This window comes from Theobroma cacao, chromosome 5 (genome assembly GCF_000208745.1).
Source record: "Theobroma cacao cultivar B97-61/B2 chromosome 5, Criollo_cocoa_genome_V2, whole genome shotgun sequence".
In the NCBI taxonomy this organism is placed as follows: domain Eukaryota; kingdom Viridiplantae; phylum Streptophyta; class Magnoliopsida; order Malvales; family Malvaceae; genus Theobroma; species Theobroma cacao.
In genome coordinates this window covers 26,520,989-26,535,088 of record NC_030854.1, presented here as the reverse complement: position 1 = coordinate 26,535,088, position 14,100 = coordinate 26,520,989, and the positions used below count along the sequence as shown (strand labels likewise).

General features: G+C 33.2%; 1 protein-coding gene across 1 annotated transcript; it reads right to left on the bottom strand.

Moving 5' to 3' along the window:
* LOC18598920 lies at nt 10,068-11,849 on the bottom strand. The gene has a single exon (XM_007028658.2). It carries the CDS (start codon nt 11,708-11,710, stop codon nt 10,229-10,231), a length of 1,482 nt encoding a protein of 493 aa, XP_007028720.1. The 5' UTR covers nt 11,711-11,849; the 3' UTR covers nt 10,068-10,228.

The window sequence follows — 14,100 nt, the reverse complement described above, 5'->3', positions numbered from 1 at the left end:
CTCCATTTCTTTTCCAATCCCTCAATTCACCAAGCACAACTAATTAACACATAATTAGGCAAATTTATCTTCACTTTTCTTCTTGGAACTTTCGGCCATTGAAGGTTCATGGGAAAAATGGATTCTTTTCTTGTTGTTTTGTTTCTAAACATGTTTAACTAACTCTAAACACCAACATAACTCAAAATCAAACAATTCCAACATCTTTCTCTCTCCATACCCATTTTGACCAGTCATAATTTCATCATAAAAACATGTAATTTAACCATGGAAATTAAGGAAAAATGCATGGGTAAGATAAATCACTAGCAAAATCAAAGAAATTTTACCTTTGCTTGATCAAATCCTTGAATTCCAACACTTTCTCTTTGATTTTTCCCACCTAGGGTTTGTTCTTCCTTGGTTTCTCTTCTCTTCTAGTTTGGCTGATCACTATGGGAGATATGGGCTGATTTTTTGCCTTTTTATAAAGAAATAATAAAATAATAAAAACATGACACATGACATTTCCTTATTGGCTCAAATTTTAAATATTTGACTTTTAATTCTTTAATTCTCCACCACACATTTCTCATGTTTATCCATTTTCATGATGAATAAAATCCCTTGGTCTTGACAAGTGTCGGGGGTGAAAATTTACCGATTTGCCCCCGGGGTGGCAAAATTACCATTTCACCCTTATACTTCAAATTATACCGAAATTAAAAATTTTCACTTCTAAACTTCAAATCATGCTCCAATACTTAAATCATACTCCAATAAGTCAAATGGACCAAAAAAATCTTTTCTAAAAATTCTCATTTTGTCCCCAAGTGGCAAATGACCATTTTGCCTTTAGATAGTGAAAATTCCGGTTTGACTCCAAATTGATCCTCGAACTCCGAATTACCATTTTGAGTCATTCCTGAACTGTGAAACTCTTAATTTCACCTTAAAATTCCTATTTGAACTAGTTCAAGGCTTAATCGACTTAATGATACCATTAGGGGCAATATCGTCTTTTAACAATTTCTCAAACTTCCTGAATATGTAACCATTCTATTGAGCATGTAAATGACGTCGTAATTATTTTATAGAATAGGGTTTGACAGGACAAGTTGAGTCAAGCTTTGAAGGTGGATGGCCACGAAGGAGAGAAGAAAAGATATGACATCTGGTTATGGCATCGACGTTTGGGGCATACTTCTTTTGGTTATCTTAAGAAGTTATTTCCTAGTTTATTTGAAAAATTTGATGTTGCTAGTTTCAAGTGTGATGTTTGTGAACTTGTAAAGCCATCGTGCTTCATTTCCATTAACTTTGAATAAAAGTCCAATTCTTTTTATAGTCATATATTCTGATGTTTGAGGCCCATCCAAAATCACCACCTTGGGTGGATCACATTGGTTTGTTACTTTTATTGACGATTGTACCATAATGACTTGGGTGTGCTTGATGAAGTCTAAAGGCGAAGTGAATTTGTTATTTTAAAAATTTCATAAAATGGCTCGTACTCAGTACAATGAACATGTTCAGGTTATCCGTAGTGACAATGGGGGAGAATATCAGAGTACTAAATTAGGATAATATTTAGAAGCACATGGAATTATTCATCAAACTACTTGTACTGATTCACCACCACAAAATAGGGTAGCTGAGTGAAAAAATCTTCACTTATTGGAGGTTGTTCGTGCTTTATTGATAGAAGCTCATATGTCATTATTTTATTGGGGCGAATCATTAATTTTTGTAAAATATTTGATCAATCAAGTACCCTCAAGTACTATTGATTTCCAAACATCATCGCAAGCTCTTGCTAAAGCAGTAGTTGCCCCAACTATCCCATACTTGACTCCGTATGTATTTGGTTGTGTAGCATTTGTACACCTTCATAAGCATCGACACAACAAGTTGGCACCTCGAGCATTGCGATGAGTTTTTCTAGGGTACATTACTCATCAAAAGGGGTACCGATGCTATCATCCTCCCACACAACAAATGTTTATTACTTTGGATGTAGTTTTTCATGAAAACTCATGTATTTTTCATCTGAGTCTAGACTTCAGGGGGAGTACTAGGAGGAAGTTCTAACTCTAGACTATGATGTTCACTTTCTAAAGAAGGGGAACTCCTTGAACATGGTAACCAGAATGTAGGTAACTTGGACTTAAGTGGTATGAATTTGGACCAAAGTGGCGACACACACTTAGAAACTGAAGTTGTGGTTTTATTGCCATCCGAGTTTCTTGCACCACAAGAAGTTGATACACCAAACCAATTGCCTACTAAAGATGTCCCTGATTTAGTGTCTGAATCATTTAAGAAACATTTACCACAGCGTCACACCAAAGGTATTCCTAAACCCATATATGAACTTAATATTTTTAGTAAAATTAAATATCCTATGAGTTATTATGTGTCTAACCACCGTTTGTCAGAATCCAATCAATCATTTGTGAATCAATTATCTACTATATTTATTTCTAACAATGTGTAGGAAGCCTTAATTGACCCAAGATGGAGAGCTGCGATGAATGAGGAAATGAAATCCTTACAAAAAAAATAAAACTTAGGAACTTGTTAATTGTCCACTAGGAAAGAAAATAGTTGGATGTCATTGGGTTTTTACTGTGAAGTACAAAGCAGATGGTACAATTGAATGCTTTAAAGTGACATCGGTTACAAAAGGGTACACTAAAACCTATGGAATCGATTATATAGATACTTTTGCACCTGTAGCTAAACTCAACATAATTCGAGTCTTGTTGTCTCTAGTTGTAAACTTGGATTGGCCATTACAACAGTTTGATGTGAAGAATGCCTTTTTAGGCGGCGAGTTGCCCGAATAAGTTTACATGGATCTCCCATCAGGATGCATGATACCAGAAAAACATAGCCAGAAGGTTTGTAGATTAAAGAAATCACTGTATGGGTTGAAACAATCTCCAAGAGCATGGTTTGGGAGGTTCACAAAGTCTATGATAACCTCTGGCTACCATCAGAGCAATTTAGATCACACTTTATTCTTAAAGAAACAGCAAGATAAAATCACTGCAGTTATTGTGTATGTAGATGACATGGTGATCACAAGAAATGATCTTGAGGAAAGGAAGAAAGTACAGAGTTACTTGTCTAAAGAATTCAAAACGAAAGATCTTGCTCCCTTGAAATTTTTTCTAGGAATCGAAGTGTCCCGATCTAATAAAGGGATCTTCCTTTCTCAAAAAAAATATGCCTTAGACTTGTTACAAGAAATTGGTATGTCAGCATGTCAACAAGTTGATACACCAATAGAAAAAGGGTTGAAATTATGCGTTAAGTCTAATCAAGTACTAATTGATAAACAGAGTTACCAAAGGCTTGTAAGAAGATTGATGTACTTAGCACATATAAGACCAGACCTTGCCTATGCTTTGAGTATTGTCAACCAATTTATACATAATCTAGGAGAACAACATATGAATGTTGTTATGTGCATTTTAGGTATTTAAAGTCTACTCCTGGAAAGGGAATTTTGTTTACTAAAAACATAGATTATCAAAGCGTGGAAGCATATGCTGATGCTGACTGAGGTGAAGTAGTAAGTGATAGGCGGTCCACTTTTGGATATTTCACCTTTGTAGATGGTAATCTAGTAACATGGAGAAGTAAAAAACAGAATGTTGTTGCGCACTCTAGTGCAGAGGTTGAATTTAGAGGTATGGCACTTGGAGTTTATGAAGTGTTATGGATAAGGCTTTTCTTGAAGGATTTGGGCTATCCACCTAGGCAACCAATCAAACTATATTGTGACAATAAAGCAGCTTGTGATATTTCCCACAATCCGTTTCAACATGATCGTACAAAACATATGAAAGTTGACAAATTATTCATTAAAGAGAAGTTGGATGAGTGAATTGTGGAATTGATTAAAATTCGATCAGAGGACCAGTTGGCTGATATCTTTACCAAAGCAGTTTCAAGTTAAGCGTTCTCAAAGTTTTTGGGTAGGTTGGGCATGTGTGACATCTATGCACCAACTTGAGGGAGAGTGTTGAAATATTGGTAGATAGTCAACTATCCTTGTAATTGTTCTTGTGATTCTTTCCTATTCTAGAGATAACTTAGCTGTACACTAAGTGTTGATAGACTCATTGTGAGAAAAGCTTGATTATAGGAACACAGAAGAACTTGATTGTAGGCACAATAGCTTGATTATAAGATTTGTACCTTTGACCTATGTTTATATATGGAATGTACAGATTCATTGAGTAAAAACACCCAAAAAATATTCTTCTCATACTCTAATTTTTCAACTAAATCAACTTTTTTTTTCTAATTTTTTAAAAATGTTTTTAAGGAAATATAAATTGGAAATATTTATGGACTAATCTTATTGATATCTCAAATTGTTCATTTAAACTAGTTTAAATTAAATTTATTATTATTTATGATAATGTTTCAAGTCATGCTAAGGTTTAAAATATCATGTTTAGCACTTGAATATTTGACTCATTAATTGGTACATGATTTCCCTATTTAAAGAATAAAATTCAAGTCTCTTTCTTTCAATTTTTTTTTTTAAAAATCATGTCCAAATCGATCAAACCAACGAGCTCGACAAGCTGTTCGATCTATGGACAAGTCTAGTATTCACAAAAGAATATCATTATTTTATTTTTCAATTTCGACTTCATCAAAGTATCAAAATGAAAGTTGAAAACAAAGTTGAAGTTTGAATTCCATTTCTTTACTATTTTAATTCAGTGGTTTTAGTCTATCTATCACAATTTTAACAAATTTAACACTTACACTTTCACTAAAAGTTAATTTAAGAATAATCGATAATAAATGTTAAAATTTTATTGTTAATTTTGATCACATGACTTTTTTTGTTGATTGTCGCAAAATCTCAATCGAAATCTTTTTGGTCACTTGACATACATTAACAAAAAAAAGGTGTAATATACAAAAAAAAAAAAACTTTTAAACTATTCAGAAAAAATCAAATAAGTCCTTGTACGTTTATCACATTCAATCAAGCCTTTATATAAAAAAAAAAAATCAAGCCTTTATATTTTTATTTTGAGTCAAATAAGTCTTTTAATTTTTATTTTGAGTCAAATAAACCCTTATAATTAATGATTGACTTAGTCAAAATATCATTTGTTATTCTATATCGTATGATGCTGATGTGGTAAGTTAAAATATCATAATTAATTATAATATGACATACTAGCATATCATAATTGATAACAATATGACATATTAATTTGATATATAATATAATCATGTGACATTTTTCACTCTCTACATCAGTGTCATATTAATGCCATGTAGATATAAAATGACAAATCATAATTTTTTTAATAACAATTAGTCAATCATTAGTAATAAGAATTTATTTGATCTAAAATAAAAATATAAAAACTTAATTAAACGTAATAAAAAATAAAAATTTATTTAAATATCTTTAAATAGTTTAAAAACTTATTTAAGCATTATATCTAAAAAATCTTTATTTTTTAATAAAAAATATTTGAGTTGGCACCGTTGCACTTGCACGTACGGCGCTTTATCTATATATTTAATTGTAGTGTTAAATATATGAGAATAGGGGCGCCTAATCCTAAACCTTTGGGTGTCTACTTTCTTGCCCAACTCCTTACTTTGTGCTCAAATTAAAGCAGCTAGAAGAGACGGTGCCCAATTTTTTCTCTCTCTCGTGCCCACCACTCACTTATTCATGCCTATTTTCTTTTCCTCGTATTGTTGATTTTTTTTTTTTAGGTTCTTTGCATATCAAGATTTTGAAAACAATGAGATGCGAAAGGTAATTGTTTTCCATCTTATAATTTGCATTTCGTTATTTTCATAATTTACATTCCATTTATGATTTTAAATTTTAATCACTTTCGTGTTCTCTTATAAACGTATTTCAACATTTTACTTTTGTTTAAATTGTCTTAATTTTTCAAATGTCTAATTTAAATATTTGATACTCATAATTTCAAAACAAAATAAAGAGATTTTGCGCGTTTATAAGAAAAATATGTTTTGTTCTAATAAGATATGATACATTAATGCTGGTATAATCGCACTGATAAAAGTTTTTGATCCATCAAAGCTATGCAAGAGAGGTTAGGCACAGGCAAACTAAAAGACGGAAAGGGTGACATTATCTAGAGTGAATATTGGGAATATTTAAGAGAGGTGAGGAATAGTTTGTCTTGAATTAGGGAAACTCTCGTCTATAATAAGGGGACCAATATATCGAAGGAATTTATCCAGCTAGCATTTGTACATCCAATCTTCTAAAGTCTTTATCAACTAACAAGGTGGGAACCTATGCTAAAGTCCATTAGATAATGCATACATACATACGATACAATACAACCCCTTTGGAATTTTCTTCATTTGGCTTCCCCTTATTTCACCCCCTTTAAAAAATGTGGGCCTTTCCACTCAAAATTTACGCCTTTAGTATCCTATCTTTTCTGGAAATTTTTATTTTTTATTTTTTACCTTGTAGGGGCCCACAAGCATCTTACCCTTCAAAATCCAATCAAACTTGGGCTGTAATTTTCATGTATGAATCATGTGATGACACGTGGCACGTTATTGGGTTGTCGGTGGATGGATGGCCTTTTGTAGTGGGGGGTGAAAATGATGGACTTTTGGGGTGAGAGAGAGATGGGCATCCGAGGCCATAATTTGCGTAAAAAAACACCCTCGTTCTAAGCTCTCGAGTCTTATATACGTATGGATGAATTATTCTACTTTCTTTATCTCTACATTTCAAATATTAACATTTTTAGCTTAATAAATATAAATAAAAAGGGCATAGTAACATCAACCCATAACCACTAAATTTATTTCGTCATCATGTTTATACATATCAAATTTGACAGTCATCACTTTTTAATTTTTAATATTTTTTATTATTTTTTGTATAAAATTTGAGATATATAATTTATAAACATGTAATAAATCTTACACATAACTTGGTCAGCATTACATGTTTTAAGTTCATCTAGTTAATTTATGTACAGAAGAAAAGGAAAGGATATAGACATTTACTTAATGATATATTTTTTGGCGTTTTTCAATTATTTAGGAGAGAGAGAGTTGGAATTAAGACCTGGATTTGAAGAAGGAATTATGATAAGCGACAATTATGAATAGATTGCGTTGCTCTTGAATAATTGGAGCTTTCATTTTAGCTAAATAGCGAATGAAAGCAGGGCCATTAAATGCATGAGCTAAGTAGAGGTTTATAGACACCACGTCCACATACGCTATCGGTTAGGATAAAGTGTGTGAATATGCCTCCTCCCATTTATCATGCTCACAACTTGGACAGTATAAAACAACACACACTTGTCCCCCTTCTCTCCCTTGTGCTGTGCAATAAGAAATTTGAGTTATACCTATTGTTTTTTATTCCAAAATTTCAACCCCAAATGTTCCCAATGGGATTCCAAATTTTAACTATGTATTAAGCTAATTGGATCTTGGAGTAATGTCTATGGTGTGTCTTGTGATTTACACTGGGAAAGCTGTTGCTAGGAGAGATATGAATCATATGTAACTCATAAGAGAAAACCTTACTATATGTTATGTTAATTAAAAATCAAAATCACCATGAATTATGTCACCAATTTATTAAATGAAATCGAATTTATCTTAGACCATAAAATATTTAATCTTATCTAAAGCGACAAATTACTAGCATATACTAATCTAAATTAATTAGTGGTCATGGTGCTAAGGAGATCATCGCAACATATTTGATAGGAGTGAAAGAAGAAGGAAACGAAGAGAGTGAAAGAAAAAAAAATAATATTTTTTCCTTCTTTTCCTTTGTTGATTTGATAGAAGGGAAATAAGAAATAGAAATGAAATAGCATATTTCTCTTTTCTTTCAAATCTAATATTTTATATTAATAAGAAAATATATTTTTTTTACAATTCTACTCTTAATTATTTTTATTTTTTTATATAAAACATAAAGAAAGAAAGAAACAAACAATTTTCCTTCCTCTCTATCAGTTTTACCTTTCCTGACCTTCTGTTTTTTTTTTTCCTTTCTTTTAATTTTCTTTCTTCTTATCAAATACACTATTCACGTTTTTCTTTAATATATTATTCATTTTTTAAAATGGAAACTTGGGTAATCATATTGGGCAAATCTTTTTGACAAACTTGTCTTCTTAAAAGCAGAAAAATGATCAGCCAATAGCCACACATGCAAAGATAAGTGAGACAAACTCCATCTCTGACCGATATGTATGCGATGACCGCTGAGCGCCCTTCACAAGTCGGAGACCACTTCTTTTTAAATTAATTAAGAAATACATCTTAATTTCCAAAATACAGTAGAAAGTCCACATTTCAATTCATATATATGTATATATGATCTTAAATTATGTAAGAGATGGTTTATTCCTATTTTAAAATTTTCATTTTACTCATTTCAAAAATCAAATTCAAGATTTTTAAATTAAATTAAAATGCACCCAACATTCCGCTAAATGTTTAGTTTAAAAGAAATTAGAATGCAATTTTAACTTGTTAGTTCTAATTAACTAGTTTTCTTATTATTCCCTCTGAGAAAGCTTTACCTCTTGATAGTTTGTCTCAATGATGTTGAAGTGATAATTAGTGTTAACATTCATGCCTTTATGAAGCAATTCCATGTTAGCTCCCGAATCAAAGAAAATTGTTTTTTTTTTTGGAAATATGAAACCAAACCTATAAGCTATAACATCAAAACCTTGATTTCCTTGCTCCAATTTGGGAAATAGATAACCAGTATGCAAGTGCAACCACACCATACAATGACTACCAAAAGACCAAAACCCCCCTAGACAAATATTTTTTTATCTGAGACGTGTCTCTTTTTAAGCAATCTGCAGCTTCTCCTACCAAATAAATTCTTCTCAGCAAAACTGGTAAAGGAAAATTTAATATGTCAGCAAATTTTTTTTTTTTTTTAAATCAGTATTGGGAGTACCAAACCCAGATTTTCCTGCTTAGGAAAAAAAAAAAAAACTCGTTCATTTCTCATATTCTTACTGTAAATATTTAATGTTCATTTGCATATTCTAATGCCATGTGAATTATTACTGAGGGTTCTTTTATATATATAAAGGTATTTTGCATTTGGTTGGTTGGAAGAGAGGTGGCAAAAGTGAAAGCAAAGGCGCTTGAGCAGCACGTTTAAATGCTTTGTTGCTATAAAAAGGGGAAAAGAACAGTGTAACGCGGAGGGGAAGATCACATGCACATGGGTTTAATCAATGTGTTCACAACTCCCTACGAGTGTGCAGTTGCCTCACATTCTCTCCATGACTCTCCTTTTCTCACTCAACCATTTATCATCTCCCTATTATCTCTGACTGATCTCATTATGGAACAAAATTAATAATAGGGATTTTCTTTATTGCTTTCCATGTCTGGAAAGGTGAGCCAAATCAAGGAGGCTCTCGGCCTCTTGTGTCATGCTCCCAACCTTACATGTTACATGTCCTTTGTAAGTAACATAATATGGGTGATTTGGCTTGGGACATGAAACTGCAAAGATAAAGATTCATTTAAGCGCGATTGGCTATAAAGGGTCACGAAGGTAAAGTGCATGATAAAGTTGTTCTCTTCTTTATTTCTTTTTCTTTTAGCAAAAAAAAGAAGAAGAAAGGTAGCTTAATTAGTAGTCTCAGCAGAAGAATTCCACAACAAAACAATTTTCATTATTGGATCAAACCAAGAAAGTAGAAGAGAAGACTATGAGGTTCTTTTGGGATGAAGAACTTATGATATGTTAGACAAATAAATGAAAACAACATGCTAACTCGTAGTTCAATTGTTTTGGAGTCAAGCACGTGAAATTTTGCAAATACAAATACGTGCCAAAATCCGTTTTTTCTCCCCTCTGGCTCTTTCTTGTCAGGTACCCACCAGACATTTTTGTTCAACATCGTTTCTTCACTGTAAATATAATTCTATATATTTAAAAATATATAAAAAAAATCAACATATCTTGTTCTATATTCTGAAAATTCTAGTTCTTCTTTATTTCTTCTTTTGCTAATAAACACAAGAATGAAGAATCTACTTCACATGAACTTTCCTTTATCATCAAAAAATATTGTAAACATCTTGTGGAAAAAAAAATAAAAACAAAAATATACAGAAGAAAAAAGAACAAAACTTATACATTTCTTTTTTATTTTCTAGAAAGACTAATTAATATTTTTTTTTCTTTGTTCTGCTAACAATCCCTATAAACAGAAGATTCTACTTCACTTAAACATATTAGCTTCATCATTATGGAATTAAGATCACGATTACTATTACCACGTTGGATTACAGAATAATCCGCGGCCGAGTTGGAGCTCAAACCCATGAGTGAACTTGCTTCCTGAATTGACTCGGTTGACGTGATCAAGTGAACATTCTTCAGTATGTACCCATTGCCCACGAGTTGACTCAATATTCCCGGCTCGGAGATTGGATTCTTCTTCTTATGCTGCATGGTAGCTCTAACTATTTCGGTCAACATTGCGTTCGCTAATCTACGAATTCCCCTAGCTCCACCCATCAAAATCGCTGAGTTGACCTGACAGTGGGTTTTCTCCGAGTTCCTCTTGTTATGCTTGCTGGAGCTGTTTTCCTTGGTCAATAGATAAACCGACTCGGGACTCCGATTCCTGACACGGCCGAGTGGGTCACTCAGTAACATCAAATTTTTAACATCCAATAACATCATATGCTTAAAATTTCGCCTGACCCTCCCTAATAACATTGGGTAACAAGCCCATCTTCTCAAACTCATTGGAACGTGATCTAGAAATCCAGCCAGCGAGTTTTCCGGATCCAACTCACTCACATCAAACCCCACAACCGAGCCATAAGTCAACCGAGTCGGCTCACCTTCAGCTTCAGTTGAATTACTATAATTCCCTCGGCTCTTCTTTCCCCAAATAGGCTCCCCTACACCTTTCTTCCCAGATTTCCAAAACTGGGTCGGGTCAAAACTAAAGACTGAGCCACGGGAACCCTTACTATCTATCTCTTTGTAGTGTTGAATAAGTTTCAAGAACGACTCGTTCTCTTCCTGAATAACAAAGCTAAATCTTGAGGATAACAAAGACGACCCAAAAATGAAAACAATGTCAGCTTTTGAAGTGACGCCTGACCTATGCAAGACTCGTAAGAACAGCCTGAGCTCCTCTTCACTTACATCTTCAACAACATGGCTAACTACAAGATCGTTCATGGCTTTTGTGCCGCGCCTATACAACATTCCCATCCCTTGTAAAGCAAATGAAGAGGAAGAAACATTAGACTTTTTCTTGACATGTGGGGGTTGATAATCCCACATTGGAAAGAACCGATAGGAAGAAGAGGAAGAAGAAAGTTGGGTTTTTTGGGATAAGAATCGACGAGAGTTTTTGATTGTGGAGGTGGTGGTAGTTGGGGTTGGGATGGTGGGTTCAAAAGTTGAGAGAGTGAAGAGGAGAAGAGTAAAGAAAACTAAAAGAGCACAGATTGAAATGGTAGATTGAGCCTTGGTGAAAAGGAGGCTGGAACTTGTTCTTCGAATGAATCTCGATGTGGTGTTATCAATGGAATTGCTGATTTTGTTTTGGTCCTCAGGGAAGAACACGAGGAGTAAACCCATCCCCCTGTTTTCTTTGTTGCCGTTGCTGCTGATGGTGTGGGTGTTGGGCTTAGCTGCTGCGAAACCCATGTCTCTCTCTTTCCTTTTTCACACACTCCGCTTTTTTGGCTTGAAGTGGGCGATTGTGCCTTTCACAAGGACGAGGGTAGGCACCAGCGTGAGGCTAAAACTGCTAAGCACGTTTGTTCAATTCTGTGCTTCTTTTCTTTACTGTTAGAAAATTTATTTGTTTTTTTTAATGGACTTGTATTCTAATTTGTACATTTATTGTTTAACTGTCCTCGTCTTTTTCTGTATTCGATTTATTATTTTGTCCTCTCTTTTTTTGGTGAACAATATTTATTTATTTTTCCTCACTGCTGCTCCAGTATATTTGCCTGAGTCCTCTCATTAAGAATCTTTTATCTTTTCTTGGATTTTCTCTTGCGATTGTAAAAATTTATTTTGATTAATTTGTGTTGGTTGCCCTCAATCGATTCCTGTATGTGGTAAAAGCAATTTCTTTAGACACTGAAATAGTGAAATGTGGCCAGTGGTTCTCAAAGTCCACTTTGTTGTCTGCCAGAAAAAAATAAAACAAAGAGAAAAGCCCACTTTTTCTAAGGTTTGCTAGATGGATTGGCATCAAAAAGAAAATGCAAAATTTTTTAATAATTCACAAAACTTTTGCCAATAATTTATGGAAATTAATTTAATCTCATGCACTAAAGATGTAACTTTGAAACTCTAACAACGCTACATTATAATTAAAAATAAATAAATGATTTTACCTCTCATTTTTATGTAGTTGCATTGACGAAGAAAAATGAGTAAATTGAAAATAATATTTGGTTTGCCAGAAATTAATTATGATTTTAATTTGAAAATGTAGATTGTAACATGGCGCTCCCACCTCAATCGGTGGTTGACCATTGCGTCACTTGTAACGGCGAGAATGAATGAGGAAGGAGCACCACGTAGCTTGCCAATTCATGTCCATCGTGCGGTGATACAAATGTATCACCGACACCCGTCTCCTCTCACCACTAATTCATATTCAATCTACAAATAATGCTTTACTACTATTTAGTCTTCCATTTTCATTATATAATAGTTGTGACAATGTTTCTTACTTCCGTCCATGAGAAACTTAAAGGTGTACTTAGAGATAAGTGTTACGAGATTATTATTTTTTTCAAAGGTTAATTTGAGATATGCAGAATTCATTATTATAATTTTTTTAAGATATTTTTATTTGCTTAATATGAAATTAAAATATCTTATTTATTTTTTTTGAAATGTTTAATGTACTACAAACCGGATGTTATGGAGATGACTTTTTTAAAATTCAATTCTTGACTTAAACTAGGGTTTTTCATTATATATCATTTTATTATTTGAAACATTAAAAATATTTTTATGTTAATATTTAAAAATTAAAATTAAGTTTAAATCTATTATTAATTGATATAATAATACTCTTAACCCAGATTCAAGCTTCCAAAACTTTGCACTAGACCCAATTATGAATTTGTATGACCGATCCAATCAAATATTATTTTCTTTATCATATTAATTTATTAATTTTTTAAAAATATATTTTTATAAAATATGTGATAATCTCTGGTCCGCTACAATTGTAAGAGATAATTTTTCTTAGATTTTTTTGTTCTCGGTACAATGTTTATACGAAAAATGACCATAAGCAAGTGAAAATGTCGTATAAATAAATTACTTTGAAAAGAGAAAAGAAGAACTCATGCCGACAATTTCCGATATGCAGATATGAATTGGGAGGAGGAGTCCCTTTGGAAGGAATGGGGTAACTCGTCCAATTAATTGGTAAGCGTACAAGTGACAGCGGGTAGGGTCTGAATCGACATTGTACTAAACTGCTTCGACGGACAAAGCTAGATTCTTAACCCATTCAATTCTACACCATAGATTCTTCGAAGCTCAATAGAAGCAAGGCGCGTGGGCCACAATCTCTCTCTGTTATTTTATTTAGTGAGCATTGACGCCTCATGTCGGTTGCTTCCTTGGGTTTGGCTTTGATTATTTCCCATTTTTGCTGTTAATTGGAATGTCAAAGCACGCGTCTGAAATTGAAAGTGAAGCAGCCTGACAGGAGCCGGCGCCCGGATTGTCCGAGAGACGACAAAGACGAAGTGAAGGAGGATGGGTCCCACCCCTCCCTTTTGCCCGTCCCGGTGCGTTTCTGTTTCGACGGTCGATCTTTTTCTGATTCTGAATGGAAGTTTCCATGAAAGCAAAAGACACGTGTCGCGTATGTTTTGCTACTTGGAATCCTCTGCCTCTGCTCTTACGTTGGAAAATGAAACTCCAACACTCTTCGCCCTGGACTCATCTGCTTATATTATTATATTAAAAAATAAATAAATTGATAATTAATTTGATTCATTTTAATGTATTAAAAAAAATAGTATCCAATATAAAAATTTTAAAGAGTCCCTAAAAAA

Bases quoted from the DNA above. Each gene is read 5' to 3' on its own strand.
- LOC18598920 (XM_007028658.2), bottom strand. From the start codon at position 11,710: ATGGGTTTCGCAGCAGCTAAGCCCAACACCCACACCATCAGCAGCAAC.